The sequence below is a fragment of the Mastomys coucha genome, unplaced genomic scaffold (genome assembly GCF_008632895.1).
Source record: "Mastomys coucha isolate ucsf_1 unplaced genomic scaffold, UCSF_Mcou_1 pScaffold7, whole genome shotgun sequence".
Taxonomy (NCBI): Eukaryota; Metazoa; Chordata; class Mammalia; order Rodentia; family Muridae; genus Mastomys; species Mastomys coucha.
The window spans coordinates 68,983,701-69,002,134 of record NW_022196913.1 but is presented as its reverse complement, the minus strand read 5'-3'; the positions used below and the strand labels follow the sequence as shown (position 1 = coordinate 69,002,134).

At 44.4% G+C, this 18,434-nt stretch overlaps 1 protein-coding gene across 1 annotated transcript in view; it reads right to left on the bottom strand.

The window, feature by feature from the left end:
• Positions 1-14,386, bottom strand: part of Habp4 (hyaluronan binding protein 4) — a 72,072-nt gene extending 57,686 nt beyond the window's left edge. Inside the window, exons 1-5 of the mRNA XM_031358734.1 lie at positions 13,859-14,386; positions 5,994-6,156; positions 2,588-2,746; positions 2,141-2,209; positions 726-809 (exon numbers count right to left, since the gene is read on the bottom strand). Of these exons, the coding sequence (XP_031214594.1) occupies positions 726-809; positions 2,141-2,209; positions 2,588-2,746; positions 5,994-6,156; positions 13,859-14,204 (821 nt within the window). The 5' untranslated portion in view covers positions 14,205-14,386. The remainder of the gene's footprint in view (positions 1-725; positions 810-2,140; positions 2,210-2,587; positions 2,747-5,993; positions 6,157-13,858) is intronic.
• Between the last annotated feature and the right edge of the window lie 4,048 nt (positions 14,387-18,434).

Genomic DNA, 18,434 nt, shown 5'->3' with positions numbered 1-18,434 from the left:
AAAAAAAGAATGCTTGCTTCAGCTGGGTATGGTGGTACACACCTTTCATCCCAGTACTAGGTGGGCAGAGGCAAGTGGAGCTTTGTGAGTTCGAGGCTGGCCTGGTCTACATACTGAGAGTTACATAAAGAGGTACATAAAGAGACTCTGTCTTTTTTTGAGAGTACTTGAAGAAGTACTTGAAGGACAGAGTGTGAATGTCCAACACCCACGTAAAAAGCCAGCCCTGGGGAGTGGAGATAGGAGGGGCCTAAGAGCTCACTGGCTAGTCAGCTTAGCTTGAGATAGTGAGCTTTCCTTTTATGAGGGACCCTCTCTCAAGGCAATAAGGTAGAGAACCATACATAAGATACCTGGGGGTGGGGGTGAGGACATCCTCATGGAGACAGGGGCGGGGAGGAGGTATGGAATGTGGAACAGTCGGAGGGTGGCCTGGGAGGGACTAGCCTGGTCTATATAATGAGTTTCAGACTAGCCTGGTCTATATAATGAGTTCCAGACTAGCCAGGCTATGCTGTGAGATTCATAAATTAATAAATAAAAGATTAAATTAAAAAAAAAAGATACCTGGTATCTTGCTCTGGCTTCCACATTCACATAAACCCACACACACACACACATACACACTCACACGACTTTGTGTTCAATAAACATCATGCCCAATCTTGCAGAGAGAGAGAGTCTTTAGGAAAGATAACCCATAAGCATCAGCAGCAGCTCCCTACTTGGCTGCGGCCTCCTCGTCCAGGGCGCTCTGGCACTCCTCCATCATCGAAGTCTCTTCCATGGGTGCAGGTGGCTCTGTATCACTGAAAAGCATCAAGAGCATCCATCATCCACACAAGTCTCATGTTCTCTGACGCCCTTGTCTAGTTAAGGCCAAGGAAACACATTTTAGGCCCTGCTTCTTAAGGGAAAACCCTTGAAGGGACTACATCCACATCTCAGAGAAAGGAAGGGGTCAGGGATGCTTAAAAAATATGTTATTTCAAAAATGCCAAAAGTAAGTACATGAAAATTAAAAAGAGACGGTAATAATTGGGGGAGGGGGAATCCAAACTCTTATTATACTGGAGAATTCCAGCTTTTTGGTTTTTTTTTTTTTTTTTTTTTTTTTTTTTTTTTTGAGGAAAGGTCTCAATCAATGTGTAGTCCTTTGGGCTTAGAACTCACTGTATACAGCAGGATAGTTTCAAACTCACAGAGTAATCTACCTCCCTCTGCAGTGCTTCCTCCTCCAAGTGCTTGGGATCAAAGGTGTGTGCCACCATGCCTGGCAAGAATTCTATCTTTTAACTTTTTTTGAGGTTTATTTTATGAGCAGAAGTAGTGAGTTCACTGACAATATGGGCCAGTGAGACCCTGTCTCAAAAAAAAAAAAAAAAACATTCTGAGATGTGCAAATGTGCCACATTATATGCTTAAAATAATGAACATATACGTGGCCATCTATCAAGTATTACTTAGCTAAAATTAAGAGAAAATAATAGACCAGACCCAGGGGCTTGGTGTGGGGACATATGCTTTGATTGGGAGGTAGAGGCAGGATGATCTCCATGATTTCTAGACTAGCCTGGCCTATATAATGAGTTTCAGACTAGCCTGGTCTACATAATGAGTTCCAGACTAGCCAGGCTATGCTGTGAGATTCATAAATAAAATTTAAAAAATAAGTGCATAAGCAAGTTATTTTGCTCTCATTGTTTTAGCAAATAGACTTTTAAAAACAGTTTTGAGTCTAAATACAACATAACTATGTTTTAAAAAGCTTTCTCCTAGTGGGGCAGTGGTGGCACACACCTTTAATCCCAGCACTTGGGAGGCAGAAGCAGGCATATTTCTGAGTTCGAGGCCAGCCTGGTCTACAGAGTGAGTTCCAGGACAGCCAGGGCTACACAGAGAAACCCTGTCTCGATAAAACAAAAACAAAAACAAAAAACAAACAAAAAAAGCTTTCTCCTGATTCAGTCAATCCCAGGTATGTATGAACATACACACACATGCGCACAAAGTCAGCCTCACTAAACCACAACCCACATCACTTCCTACTTGACAAACACAAGCAGAGAGAACATTTTTAGTGGGTTCAGAGACTCCCACTCCACGGCAGGCTCTCAGAGGGAACATCCCTGTGCCTTACCTAGTGTCTTTACCTGATCCCCAGGGGCGAACGCCACAGCTACCCATACTGTCCTCCATTCTGTGTGCTCTGCAGAGACAGAAAATCCATGTTCACGTGAGGCGAAGGCTGCTCCTCATCAGTCAGTCTCCCAGTCAGAGAACCCTGCCCCAGGGTCTGCAGAGCTTAACTTCGGCTCTCACGTCAGACAGCATACAACTGTCTGTAACTCTGGCACAAGGGGATCCGACATCATCACCTGGCCTCTGTAGGCACAGCTCATGCACACTGTAGCCTGAACCCACTCACCCACCTACCCGCACACATCACACACAGATACAAGTCATATTTTAAAAAGTAAATCTTTAAAAAAATCCTGCTCCACAGGAACAACGGCACACTCGTATGAAGTTGGTCGTCAACAGACACAAAATCGGAAGTGGAGACAGCACAGGCAAGGGAGCTTACCTATCATTGCTACTGTATCTTTCAAAATCTCGTTTCCCTCTTTGGTCAAAGGAGTCAAAAGCTCTGTTCCCGGGACCGCCCCGGCCTCTGTTCCTCAGGCCTCCTCTGGGGCCTCCACGTCCTCTCAGTGGTCTGTCCCGATCAAACCTGTCAACTGGTCTGAGAAGAGATGGGCATCGTAGAGTGTGGTGAGATGCACTTAAAAGGTCTAAAGCCATTTTGAAAATAAAACAAAAACAAAAAAAAAACCAAACTAGAAGGCAGTCATGGCTGTAGTTTTTCAGAAAGCATGGTAGCTTTTAGACTAGACTAACAGTTAACCACTGACCATCCTGTTCCTGACACTGTTCTGAGCACTGGACATACAGCACCTGAAGTCTCACAACCAAGTTTGGTGCACAGAACTGCTGCTAAAGAGACGGGAACCCGAAGCAGCATAGACAGGGATTTGCCAGCGGACACACAGGTGCCAGGCAGGGAGCAGGGCCCTTGTTCTTACCTGGTAGGACCACGGTCTTCACTCCGTAGAGCCCAATTTCCTCATTTATATACAATGACCGTGTTAGTTAAATGTGAAGGTTCTTTCCTGTCTCCGTACTAAATGTTTAATTTGGGAATATTCTGTATAAGAGAAGTGCTTTCATTTTAAATCTTGTCCTTCCAAATCTCTCTCGTAAATACGTGGTATTTGGAACCTTCTACCTGTGACGTCATCACACAAAGGCAGTGAAGACTTTGGTGTTCTTAAGACTTATTTTAGTTTCTGTATATGCCTGTGTGAGTCTCTATATATGTAAACATGCCTATGTGAGCCCTTGGAGGCCAGGAGAGGGCGTCAGATCCCCTGGAGCTGGAGTTACAAGCAATTGTGAGCTGCTTGGTAAGTGTGCCGGAAACCAAACTCAGGTCCTGTGGAAGAGCAGCAAGTCCTCTTAGCAGCCGAGCTATCTCTGCAGCCTGACACACTAAGTTCTTAATAAGTGTATGTACAGGGAGTTCAGTTAAGTTCATTAGAGGCCCAGTGGAAAGTTACTGCTTGGGCTGAGAGGAAAGGCACATCTGCATCCGAGATCCACGCACATCAACATGACATGACTGTTCTCTGCATCTGATCCTGGTTCAGTCAACCCCTCACACTTAGGATGTGGCTTGAGGGAAAACACGTTTTGCCTGGACAGAGTCAACATCCTTGTCAAACTAGCCTAGACCAGAGCCACTCCAACTCTCTGTCTCTGTTTTTCATCTGTAAGTTGGCAGGGCTGAATTTAGATTCTTTGGCAATAACGATTTTGTAATTCTGTCCAGTAACTTGTATCAAGAAATTCAAAGTAGCCGGGTGGTGGTGGCGGCGGCGCACGCCTTTGATCCCAGTGCTCAGGAGGCTGAGGTAGGTGGATCTCTTGAGACCAGCCTGGTCTACAGATCGAGTTCCAGGGAAAGCCAGAGATGTACAGAGAAACCCTGTCTTGAAAACAAACAAACAAACAAAAATTAAAAGTGAGTGCATTTTAATTCAAATAAGCAAAACACAACAACAAAAAAATCAACCCAGATTACAGCCCAGTTTGCAAAAAATGGTGTGGGAAATGCTATCACAGTTTAGTGACAAACTAAACCAACAACAGTGGTTAGTCACTATGGCTCTAAAGCTCCTGACCCCGATTTTGTCTGTTTTTATACAAACAGTGCCCACTCAATCTTATGAAACTGAGCCAAGCACAGGCCCAATGGCACTAAGCAAGTGTCACACATGACACATCCAGATAATGGGTCACAATACAGCCACTGAGTACAGGTCTTCCATCATGTGCATTAATAACACAACTAGAAACACCGAGCAAACACTGCTCGTCACAGCGGGAAACCCTCATATGTGTCAAGGAGAAATGAAAGCGTATAGAGTGGTCAGTATGTATGCACTACCTGATCTGTGATAGTTTAAATGAAAATGGCCCTATAGGGTCATATGTTTGAATAGTTGGTCCTTAGTTGGTGGAACATGTTGGGGAGAAGTAAAAGGTATGGGAAGGTTTAGAAGGTGTGGCCCTTGAGGTTTCAAAAGCGTGGGACCACAGAAGGTAGTGTGGTCCCTGGAGACCCTGAAGGGATGGTGGGAGCTTTGCCTGCTCCTGGGCACCAGGCCTATCACTAGCCGCAGCCCCCAATAGATTTGTGGCCATCAGTCATGCAAGGGCAACACCCCGAGCCCCTCCACATGTAGAGAACGTGTAGTCACATAGGCTCAAGACAGTTCTCCATGCTCATGAGGTACACAGAGGCCTGGAGGGCTTAGCCAATAAGTTTTCCTTCCTAGACACTCCTCTCTGCAAAAGGCCCAACCTGAGAAGTGGGGTATGGTTTTACACATCCACTTTCCACCATGACATTAAATGCCTTAAAACCATGAACTGCCTCTTCTCATCAGGATCCGCCATGGGGAGCCATGGAGAAAAAAACCTTCACCCATAGAGCCACTATCTAGTCTCATGTAGAAGGCCTCTTAGCTCCCTGCCACAACTGCCAAGGACTCATCCCTGTGGGACCAACCAAAGCTCCCCACCCCAGCCCACCCCCCTGGGCTAGATCCAGCCTGAGTTTCTCAACCCCGACTCTGTTCTTAGCTCTTCCAAAGCTTCCAGCGGCACCTGGATGTCCAAGAGCCTGAGAAGCAGATGCCCCCGGCCTCTTTGGTTTTGGTTTTGTCTTTTCACGTTTTCTTTTTATTTATTATGTGTGTGCGTGAACACCATAGTGTACATGAGGAGGTCATGGGACAGCTGCTAAACCTCATCGTGATTATATCCCTAAGCCCAAAATTAGTTTCCTAATCTAACTTCCAAAGAATTTTTTAATCTGTTTAACATAATTGTGTGTGTTTTAAATGAGGGGGTTTCAGGGCCTGGACAGATGGCTCAGTGGTTAAAATTACTGGCTACTCTTCCAAATGACCTGAGTTTGATTTTCAGCACCCACATGGTGGCTTGTAACCATCTGTATCTCTAGTTCCAGGGGATGTGACGCCGGCTTCTGGCCTCCATGGGCACCAGGCACTCGTGTGGTGTACATACATATACGCCAGCAAAATACGCACATACATAAAATAAAAATAAAAAAGGTTTTCCATACATACCCCCAAATACTTCTGTTCTTTAACTCTGTGTATGGTAGGCAAGTGGTCAACCCCTGAGCTATACCCCAAGCCCACAGTTAATTTTTAATTGTGTAATCATTTCCCAAACTAAGAAGTAAATGGCAGAGCCTTCATGTTCTATTGAAGGTAACACGACTTGCAATTTAGCTCAGCAAATTATTCTTAGGACACCACCACAGAAATGTCAGAAAGCCTAGTAGTGATCAGGAAACCTCAGGGGCCCCGGCCACCTTAATGGAGCACTGAGGTACGTACTTTTCGTCAGTAAACTTCTCCGCTGTCAAGTCGGCCTGTCTCTCAGTGTCATAGGGCCGATATTCCCTGTAGGACCTTCGCTCTGCTCTGTCAAGCACCACGTCTGTCCCCCTGTTGTCATTCCATCCTTGCTGCTCCCCTCTTCTAGGAGTCCGCTTCTGGCCTGCCAGGAGAGTCAGAGCAAAGCTGGAACACAGCCAAGCAGCATGGGTACAGGGTGGGCACAGGGTTTAGATTTTTCTACCAGAAACCAAAGTCACTGGAAAGCGGGGATTGCAGAGAGAAATGGTCACTGCCTACTGCTGCCTTGTCTGCTAATTATCAATAAGACTTTACTAGAGATGACAGGGTTAACCAATACAGATTTAGAGCCTAGGCCAGCCTTGAACCATGTGTGGCTAGTTTTACTTTTTTTTTTTCAGTGCCTCTGTAACTACTGTTAGGTATATTTCACAAACAGCTTGACAAGTCATAGTGATCAAGTTCATCTAAGGAAATTAATAAAGGCCACGCCTCAGACTACACTTTTAGAATCCCAGCTGTGGCCACGCTTGGTGGCCCATGCCTTTTATCCCAGGCCTCAGGAGACAGAGGCAGATGGATCTCTGAGTGAGTTCCAGGGCGTCAGGACTACACAGAAAAACCAGGCCTTGAAAAACCAAAGCCAACCAACCAACCAACCAACCCCCCTTCAACCAAAATAAAAAAGAATCCCAGCTACCAACAAACCAAGGGCGATTAGGGCCTGTCATCTAACATGAAATGTTTGTTTTCACACAGGGGCATGAACGATTGTGTAGATTTTCCTGCTTTTAAAACACGGGTCACATTTATAAACTTACATATGTGACACCACCCATTTCAAACATTCCCTGACCCATTTATGAGGCAGCCATTACTGAAATAGGGTGGACTGACTGGTTTTGTGTGTCAATTTGACACAAGCTAGAGGCATCAAAGGAGCCTCAGTTGAGAAATGCCTCCAGCTGTAAGGAAATGAGATCCAGCTGTGAGGCATTTTCTCAATTAGTGATCAATGAAGCCCATGGAGAGTGCTGCCCTCCCTGGGCTGGAGGGCCTGGGTTCTATAAGAAAGCAGGCTGAGCAAGCCTTAAGTAAGGAGCATCCTCCATGGCCTCCACGCGCATCAGCTCCTGCCCTCCAGGTCCCAGTCCTGCTTAAGTTCCAGTCTTGACTTCTTCCAATGATGGGCAGTGATCTGAAGACTAAGCCAAGTAAACCCTTTCCTCCCCAGCTTGCTTTGTGGTCATGGTGTTCTGGTGAAACTCTAAGACACAGGCCTTTTGTTCACTGAGGATCCAGCTCGGCTGGAGCAGGGCTGCTGCCGACTCCTTTCCCTCTCCCCTTTTTCTCTTTTCTACTTTTTGTGTTGTTTTTTGTTTTTCAAGACTGTGTTTCTACATAACCCTGGCTGTCCTGGAACTCAGAGATCCACCTGCCCCTGCCTCCTGATTACTGAGATCAAAGGGGTGCACCACCACTGCCCGGCCCTGTTCTCAGCTTTTTTAAACTCACAAGTTTTGAGCTATCTGACATTGTAGTATGTTGTGCAGAGCTTCACCACTTCTTACAGTCCCCAAAACACTATGTGCAGGCAGCTTCTAGTCCAATGGCTTTCACTTTCTTAGCAGAACTTATTCACATTGATTTATAGTTACAAAAGGTTTAATGTCTTCAAATGGATATATATTTAACTGTTATGTTCTTCTCATAGACAGCATAGATACACTCATCTGAGTGTGTGTGCATATATATACACACTCTTAGGAGATACAGGCACATATATATTTGCACAGTATTTCCTACTTATTCTTTAAAGTCTAGAATTTATATACATTATCAGTTCTTATTTTGAGGCACTAATCATGTCTGTGATATCATTAACACAAAACTATACCTCTTATTAATTTTTATGCAGAGTAGTTTTTGAGTGTGATAAACTACACCACAAACCTAAACTCAGTTTCTGTCTCTCTGAGACAGGGTTTCACTGTGGTTCCTGCCTGGCCTGGAACTCCCTATGTAGATCAGGCTGGTCTCAAACTCACAAGAAATCTACCTTCCTCTTAGTACTGGGATTAAAGATATACAACGTTAGGCCTGGAAGCCTAATGTTTTCCATATCACATGACAAAGTATTTAAATTCAGTTTGTATTACTAAGTGAGCTGACAGTATAAGTTTGTGGTATGCTTAGAACATCAAAAGATACCATAACTACAGCTTTTTTGGAAAAACTTACATTATCAAGAAACCAAAAATGAGTGCTAGAGAGATAGCTCAGTGGACAAAGTGCTTGTTGTGCAAGTATGAGGACCTTAGTTCAAATCCCCAGAACCTCACCTACAGAAAAGCCAAGGGTGAGGAAGCATGCCTTTAACACCAACTCTCAGGGGGCAGAGAGAATCCACAGCCTCTAGACGCATGGTAAACTCTGGGTTTACTGAAAGGCCATGTCTCTAGTGGGCTGGAGGGATGGGACAGTTGTTGGGAGCATGGGATGCTCTTCCAGAGGACCTGGGTTCAATTCCCAGCACCCATGTGACAGCTCACAACTTAAGGGATCTGACACCTCCACACTGATGTACATGCAAGCAAAACACCAATGCATGTGAAATAAAAATAAATCAGTAAATTTTTTAAAAAGATCCTGTCTCATAAAAATAAGGTGAAAAGTGACAAAAGATACCATTGACCTCTTGCTCACACACACACACACTCTCTCTTTCTCACACACACATACCCACATATACAATACACCTCTCGCGCGCGCTCTCTCTCTCTCTCTCTCAAAACTGGAAGAGGTGACCCCAAAATCTAAGGCTAAGGGAATATTCCATTAGAGGTGGAAAGACTGGAACCAGAGGACTAGGGTCTCTGCTGTAGTCTTCTAGACACGATAGGGATGCTGTACCCATGAAGTTTACCCAAGAGTTGCATAATGACACCCAAATGACATGCCAATGGTGGAAATCTCATAAAGCCCGACTCCTAGATGAAGAACTACAGGCAAGCAATTGCCTCTGAGAGAGCAGGAATCAGTTTTCTCTAGAGACAAGCCCCCTTGATAGGTTATTCAATCCTAAGTGGCCAGCCCTAAATACAAGTACATTTGAGCAACAGTAAATAGATTTAGTAGAGCAAGTGTGTGTGTATATGTGTGTGTGTCTATGTGTGTGTGTGTATGTGTGGGTGTATGTGTATGTATGTGTGTGTATGTGTGTGTATGTGTGTATATGTGTGTGTACGTGTGTATGTGTGTATATGTGTGTGTGTGTGTGTGTGTGTGTATGTGTATGTAAAATACAGAAGAGGTCATAAATCTCAGCAGGGTTAAGGGCACAGGGAAGAAAAGAGGAGATTATGTAAATATGATATTCATATATGGAATTCTCAAAATTTTTAATCTAAAAATATTGGAAGAGGTTTTTGAAATACAAGGGATAAATTATCATTCTGGAAATTAGCAAACTGAAAATGTAAAAAGGTCTAAGACATCGTAGTCATCAGCACTCGTTCCCACTTCTCGGTATGAAAAAGAAATCTCAGGGCTGCAGAAACGGCTCACCTATTAAGAGGACTGGCTGCTCTTACAGAAGATGGGAGCTCACACCGACATGACGTGTGTCATGTGGTACACATACATACATACAGGCAAACACTCATGTTCTGGCTGGTTTTGTGTGTCAACTTGACACAAGCTGGAGTTATCACAGAGAAAGGAGCCTCCCTTGAGGAAATGCCTCCATGAAATACAGCTGTAAGGCATTTTCTCAATTAGTGATCAGAGGTGGGAGGGGCCATTGTGGGTGGTGCCATCTCTGGGGTATAGTATAGTAGTCCTGGGTTCTATAAGAAAGCAAGCTGAGCAAGTAAGCCAGTAAGCAGCACCCCTCCATGGCCTCTGCATCAGCTCCTTCCTCCAAGTTCCTGCCCTGTGTGAGTTCCTGTCCTGACTTCCTTTGGTGATGAACAGCAATGTGGAACTGTAAGCTGAATAAACCCTTTCCTCCCCAACTTGCTTCTTAGTCATGATATTTTGTGCAAAAATAGAAACCCTAAGACAACTCCTACACATTAAATAAAAATGTATTTTAGAAAATAACTATTGGGGCTGGAGAAATGGCCAGTAGTTAAGCACTCTGAGGACCTGAGTTTAGCTCCCAGCAACCACATGGTAGCTCACAGCCATCTGTAATTTCAGTTCTGGGGATCTGATACCTTCTTCTAGCCTCTGTGGGCATTATATTGTACATATACACATATGTAGGCAAACATGTTTACACATTTAAAAAAAAACCAAGCCTTTCTTTTTAAATAAATTGATTTTATGTATGAGTACACTGTCACTGTCTTCAGACACACCAGAAGAGGACATCAGATTCCATTACAGATGGTTGTGAGCCACCATGTGGTTGCTGGGAATTGAACTCAGGACCTTTGGAAGAGCAGCCAGTGCTCTTAACCACTGAGTCATCTCTCCAGCCCCTAAGTCTTTCCTTTTAAGAAAAGAACTATTATTTGAATTAACTTCTGATTTCCTACTTACAACTCCATTTCTTTAACTATGTATCTTTAACTATGTATTCAGCCACAGAGTTGCTTAAGTGTTTTTTCTCAGTTCTTTCTGCTTTCTCTAAATTATTCCTAATTATATCAATTAAGTAAAATCTCTTCCAGGGCTCCTGTGTATGAAATGAAACTGTTAGATGCAATTTATTATAATCATTATGAGTACTTTGCAAACATTACATTTTTCTAAAACCCCAAAACAAAGTAATCAGGGACAGATTTTTATTCCTCCACAACTTGGTTCTAAGAGATCAAAATGCAACTGGACTTAGCTTCTCTGCGCTGGATTAGAATAGGTGATACAGATGCTGTATTTCCCAGCCCTTCCCAGGAAAGATCTAGTCTATATGGTCTGATCACTTCTAAACTAAAGCCCAGAGAGTAAACAGAATACAGTAACATTTATAGTAAGATTTCCTATAAGACAAAGCTGAATGTTGGCTTATTCACCATAACCTTGAAAGTCTAGGGAAACAAGAATGAATCAGATGATTCAAGAACGAATTTATTCTTGGGCAAGGCTCATCCAAGGGTTATCATTAGAAAGACATAGACACTAAAATAAATATATTTCCATAGGAAAAACAATGACTTCCACACCATTTTGAGATCAGTAACTGTTTCTGTTACACAGCAAATGTGCAAGGTCTTTGTCTACACTACACATTCATTCAGGACATGCAACATTTAATTTTTTTCTGACTGCAGAAAAGCCTGGTCTTTCATGTCAGTTAGTGCTCACAAAGCCTGTGGAGTCTCTCTGTAGTCCACCAGGTATATTTAGAACAGGAGCTACAGGTGTTAAAGTCATGCACACTTGAAAAAAGAAATCTTGTTACAAAATTCTAACATCAACTAGGTTTCAAAAGCCAGAATGCCTGCGGGGCAGTGGTGGCACACGCCTTTAATCCCAGCACTTGGGAGGCAGAGGCAGGCAGATTTCTGAGTTCAAGGCCAGCCTGGTCTACAGAGTGAGTTCCAGGACAGCCAGGGCTACACAGAGAAACCCCCGTCTCAAGTCAGAATGCCTACACTGTGAACTAAAAAAGAAAGTTCTAAGTATATAGCTTAGAATTCCAAGTAGAGAGTATATTGCAAAAAAAGAAAAAAGAAAAAGAAACAGCACTGACCTGTGTGCATGTATGTACCAAGTATGTATGCATGTGCAAGTGTGCCTGTCAGTACAGAAGCCAGAGCAAAACCCTGAGTGTTCACCTCCGAGCAGCCCATCTTACTTTTCTGAGATGGTGTCTCTCTGGAATTGTTGCTCATGGATTCAGGCAAGGATAACAGATCCTCACGTTTTCAAGACAAATGTTTTTCTAATTGATCTATCTTCCCAACCCTACACTGTGCTTTCATTACACAAATATATGTATATAAATGCATAGTGTTAATCATAAGAAAAGTAGGGGACCCTTCTGCTAACTTAACTTCATACATTTTTAGATTGCTTGAAATTTCTGTAATAAGAGCTCATAGTAGATCACTTGCACAACATGAATAAAATCCTGGGTTCATCATAACAAAAATATTTTTAATTTTAAAAAGGCTAAAAAAAAATCAACATTTCAGTCAGGTGTGGTGGTACACACCTTTAATGTCAGCACTCAGAAATCTCAGCTCTTGGGAGACAGGTCCAAGAATATCTCTGTGAGTTGGAGGATAGATTGCTCTATAAAGAGAGTCCCAGAACAGCACAGAGAAATCCCATCTCAAAAAAACAAAACAAACAAACAAGCAAAACCAACAACACTTTAACAGTAGTAACTGGTACGCTTCCAAAGGCTAGTATATCTTCACTTGGTAAAAAAGTAAATAGTAAAAAGTTTGGTCTTTCTCAATTCCTTCACTTCCCATTTTCCTAAATACATTTAAGAGAAACTCAATACAAAATGTACAGTATGGTGCATTTCCATTTTAAAAGGAGTCCTAAATTCACTGAGGTATCCATCTTCATTAATGATTTTCTGAATCTCAACCAATGTCTCAAATGAACTTTATAGATAATGTAAGCATTACCTAGCTGTACCAGCTAAAGCCACAAATGTGAAGCAAGAGGTGGAATGGACAGTTTTTTTCTCAAGTAAGGACTAGGCAATAATGCCCACATGAACACTGGCCTACCTCGTGGTCAAACTACACTCTAATCTCAATACCCCTTCTTGCCAATCTTAGGGCTATCAATACGGGAAAATGGGGCATTCATTTGGCGAGAGCTAGGCTGCAAAAGCCTTGACGCAGCTCAGGTGACAGCCAGGAAGTCTGAAGCAGCCGCCCACGCAGACAGCGCACCCAGCGGAGGGTTGACCCCTTCTGCTGAAGCAGGAAGGGTAACTTTGAGCATTCCGCTTGCAAAGGTTAAAACCACTTCTAGAAAAAACAGTATTCAATCAATCACAAATCTCACGTCCCACATATACTATTTGTTCCAACTACAATGGATTCAGCAAAACACCTGGAGGCTACCATATGAAGACGGAGAAAAATGCTAATGCGCAGAGAAGCGGGAACCTCAAGCCCACCCCACTCACCCTGGGCTCACGTCTGCCTTCCCGGGGCTCCCACACCTAAGGGTGCCCAGGCCTCCCTGGATTTCGAGGCCCAGAATTTGGGATTCTGTGAAGGTTTCAGCAGTGCATCGCCTACAGAGCTGAGTCCCGCAGAGGCCGGAGAGAGGATGAAGGATGCAGCCAGCTGCAGATGTGGGAATCCCAGCTGCGCAACTCTCTGGCTATCAGTCTAGGCTCCTCCACGGAACTAGGAATGTCAGGAGGGTGACCCCGAAGAGTCACACAATGCCTTTTTTGCCCACCAAGGACCTCCAGCTTGGCCCACCCGTAACCGGTGGATAGGGACGACCCCCACCCCCGAGGGAGGGTGATTCCTAATCCCTCCTCGTAGATCCAGGGACCCATCAAGAATAACCAAAGGCCCTCTGTCCACCAAGATTCACGGCTCTGCTCATTGTCCCCCATCTGAGTCCACTGAGAGTGAAACCCTGACCCCTCCACTGAGACAGGGTGGCCGGGGAAAGTGAATATCCAGGAGGATGGCCCTGGAGGGTCATAATCCCTCAAAAGTGGCTCCCGAGAGTGATTGATCCCTGGAAACGTGACCCCGAGAGGATTATTATCTTGAAGGGTGGCCCCTGGAAGGATGACCTCGGGTCCTGCGCCCATAAGGACACCCAGCTCTGATTCGCCCACGCGGGACCCGTCCCCGCGACCCGAGCTAGCGGCTAGAGGGGTGACCTCGGTGCCCACGGCGTACCTGGCGGCTGCGGGCCCCCAGGGCTGTCTGGCTGCTGTGCGCCGGACGCCGGGAGGCTCTTGCGCTCCTTCTGCGACTCCCTGCGGCCGCCTGCGCCGGGCCTGTGTCCTGAGGCCACAGCCGGGCTCCTGCCGCCACGGTGCCCGGCCCCGCTGGCCGCCGCCGCCTCATCGCGACGCTTGCGCTGCAACTGCTGCTGGCGCCGGTGCTCGGCCTCCCGCAGGATGTCGAAAGGGTCCGACTCGTCGTCCAGCAGCTGATGGAAGCGATTGGCCACGACGCAGCCGAACGTCTCCTGCATCGCGGCGCCCGCGGCGGCTACCGGGCTCCCCAGGGCCCCTTTCATGACGCCGCCGCTGCGGGCGCCGCGGGCAGCCCAGGCCAGTGAGGTTCAGCGAAGCCGCGGGCGAGGACCCATGCTACCGCCGCCGCCGCCGCCGCACTCCCGGCCCCGCGGTCGGCTCCTCCCGGCCTGCGCGTCCCAGCCAATGAGCGCTGGTGGACACGCCCTTCGGCCCCCGGCGCTCACGGAGACCCAATGGGAAGCCGGTGTCTGTGACGTCACGCCCCACTTTATCCCTCCCACTCTATCGCCAGTGGGCGTGGTGGTATGGGGCTGGGGCGGAGCTACCACGAGAAACTCAGGGAGGCTGCCTGCGTTCTCTAGCCTGTGTGCGCCCGAGGGGAGCCTGGTTGCTCACCGCCACACTTCATCTAAGTGACCTAGTCACGAGCCTTTCAGCGGCTTGCGTGTCTGGGGGAGAGCTGTAGACTGAGGGAAAGTGAGAGGCAGCGTTCTCAGCTGGGAGCTGGCCCAGTCAAGAAGCTTGGCGAGACTTGAGCTTCAAGAGGTGTGACAGGGACAGGAGACCAAAACAGCCCATTCAAGCGCAAAGAAACAACCCCAGACCCACTGTGATGTGATGAGTGCGGGAGTGGACAGGGTGAGGTTTAGATAGCGGTTGTTTTTCTTTTGAGACATTCAGTTAAGGCCTGGCTTCTGGGGAATGAAACCCCAAACTAGATGTCATGCTTGCTGGCAAGGGCCTTTGCTCTCTGAGCCATCACTCTCCTGAAAATTAATTTTATAAGTTAGCATTCAAAGTAATGGTTCTTATGGTATGTATGTATGTTCATATGTGTGTGTATATATACATGTATATGTCATTACACTTCGTTCTAACCTGTTCCCCCTCCTCATTGCCCTTCTCCATAACGCCACCCCTGCCTGCTGGTTCCCTTCCTCTCTCCCTAGTAGTTTTCACTTCATAGCACATGTGAAAGGAATAATTAGATATAGGTGTTAAAAGGTCTGAGTTTTACTGTTGTCCCACTTCTCTGTGCAAAGAAATCAAAAGTGATTTTTGTCTCCAATTGTAATTTCCTGGGCTTGCCATTTGGGGACCTCATGGGTTCTCAGTAAAATGTCAGATGGCTAGAGATTTTAAGACAGCTGGCCATTTCTTTCTTTGAATTAAAGATTAGTGCCTGTATTTTCTAGCCAAAATTGGAAATAGGTATTTAGATGAAAACTTGTATTATTCTCAAAGGTGCTATTCACAATAGCCAGGAGGAAGACACTATCCAAATGCTCATTAACTGGGTGATGGATAAAATGTGGTACAGCAGCAGCTAGGCTTGGTGGGGCAGAAAAAGAACAAGTGTTAGCACACACTACACCACAGATGAGCCTTGGAACATGTGTGAAGAAAGGTTAGATGAGGTCAGGGAAAGGTAAATCCATGGTTTTAGTTACCTTTGCATTGCTGCACCCACAATACCAGAGAGAAACAACTTAAGAGGCAAAGATTTATTTGGTGCCCAGTATCAGAGGCATTTAGTCCGCCTTGGCAAGAAGGCATGAAGCTCTTGGTTCATATTGGGAGCCTGGCTGGGACTGGAGGCTGTTCTCATCATGGTGGACCATGAAGCAGAGAACAAAACAGGAATCAGGCAGGAGTAACATATCCTACATTGAGGGCCTTTCCTAAAGACTCCATAGTCTGTCTCTCCATTACCAGCTGAGGAACAAATTTCCAGCTGTAACAGAAAGCAAGTTAGGAGTTCCTTCTTTCATACTAATGTATCCAATGATTTGTTACCTAGTGTACATTCAAGGCATTTACTTTATACTGTGAATGCAATCCAGTACTACATTATTCTGTTGCTCATGTCACTGTAGACACAAGAGCTTGTTCATTGGCTCCTGTGTTGCTCTGATACATAATGAAGGCTGTGTGTAGTGTGTGTGTGTGTGTGTGTTTGTATAAGTAACAATAATTATTTGTGTAAGTAACAATAATTATTTACTTCTGGCAGATCTTGTACATTTCCTAGCCTGGTCTTGGCATCAGCTATTTCTCCAAAGGGACTTGGTTTTTATTACTGATGATTGATTTTTAGAGACCAAAAACTGTAGAAAGGTGATAACTTTGTAAATATAACATCAAAGGCACAAGCAAATTGCACTTCATCAAATTTAGGATCCAGTCATCAAAAGAAATCTAAAGACAACGCATAGAGTAGAAGAAAAATATTTGAAAATCTTAATATTAGGGTATTTGGAATACATGAAATTAAATAAAAAGCCCAACTAAAACTAACTAGAGAGTTTCAGTATCATTATCCCACAGGGTTATAAATGAATAAAAACACATGAAAAGGTGTTCAGTAGCATAAGTGGTAAGGAAAATGGAAATGAAACTCACGTGTGACAGTCTGACACACTTTTAAGGATAACTTTCCTCCCGTTTTCATACATTTGTATGGTGTGCATGGCTACATGTTTCGGCACATGTGTAAGGATGTGTGTGCACTTGTGGGCAAGTGCCTGTGGAGGTCCAAGTTTGGTGTCAGGAATTATTCTCAATTGCTCTTGCACCTTATTTATTGAAATAGGGCATCTCACTCAAACCTAGAACTTGCCAATATTGCTAGTCTCCCTAGCCAGCTTGGTTAGAGTATCTCTGGGATGACTATAATTATCTGAAGGAAAGTAAAGCACATATTAGTAAGGATGTGAAGACTCTGGTACCTGCATAGATCATTGATGGGATAGAAAGTACCTGCATAGATCATTGATGGGACAGAAGACTCTGGTACCTGCATAGATCATTGATGGGATAGAAAGTACCTGCATAGATCATTGATGGGATAGAAGACTCTGGGACCTGCATAGATCATTGATGGGATAGAAAGTGGTATGAGGATTAGGAAAAAAAGCAGTACAACTGCCTCCCCCAAATTAAACTTCATAGCTTCCATGTGGCCTTCTGCTTCATGTACACATGTTGGAGGCTGAATTTAGAAGATTTAGAAATTCAATAGAATAAGGGAGAAAAGGAGTCAAAAATGAAAACATATCTATAATTCATATATAAATAAAAACATATACAGAAGATAGTAGCATTATTAATAATAGCTCAAATTTGGAAGCTAACACTTAGCAATGATGAGTAAAACTTTTTTTTATGGATGGGTAAAACTTTTAAAGATTTATGTGTGTGTCTATGTGCATCTGTGTGCTTGCAAAAGCCAGAAGAGGGTTTTGGATCCTTTGGGCCTGAAGTTACAGGCTGTTGTGAGCCACCTGCTTGTGGGTATGGGAAATAAAACTCTGGTTTTTTACAAGAACAGTAAGCACTCTTGATTATAGATTTATCCAGCTGCATTTCTATAACATCACACTAAATAAAAGGAGCCAGACACAATATGCCAAAAGGCAGTAAGAGTACATTTGTGGGAAATATCAATTATAAAGTTCATCAGACAGAAAAGTAAATTAGTGGTTTCCAAGAAGTAGTATAATTTATATATTACAAAAGTCTCCTGTTTAATTATTTTAGATTTAAATTTTTTGTGTATGAGTTTTTGCCTGTGTATGTATGTATCTATTTATGTATACCATGTGAGTGCTTGGTATCTATGGAGTCAGAAGAGGGTGTAGGATCCCTTGAAACTAGAGTCATGGATAGTTGTGAGTCTTTATGTGGGTGCCGGGCACCAAACTCGGGTTCTCTGCAAGGATGATACATGCTCTTTACCACTATGTCAACCCTTCAGCTTCCAAGTCTCCTGTTGTTCCACTTAGCAACCTTAAAATTTTGTACACCCTCATTAAAATCTACTTTTTGACCCCTTTCCTCCACTTTGGAAAATACCTTTCTCCAGCCAGTCAGTCCTCTTTCTACAACTAATTTGTTTTCTAGCTCTATCGATTTATAAAGGTCTGACTTGGTTAAATATTTGTGGAGTCCTCACAGTATCTGCCTTAGCCAATGTCCTATTGTTGTGAAGAGATACCATGACCATAGTAGTTCTTCTAAGAGAAAGCATTTCATTGGGGCTTGCTTACAGTTTCAGAGGTTTAGTCTTTTGTCATATGGTAGATTAGGGATTGGGTACTGACTACAAATTCTACAGAAGTTTGCTGAATCATAACTTAGAAAGCTGCTTCTTGGGGCTGGAGAGATGGCTCAGCAGTTAAGAGCACTGACTGTTCTTCCAAAAGATGGGGGTTCTAGTCCTAGTATCCGCATGACAGCTCACAGCTACATACATGCAGGCAAAACATCAA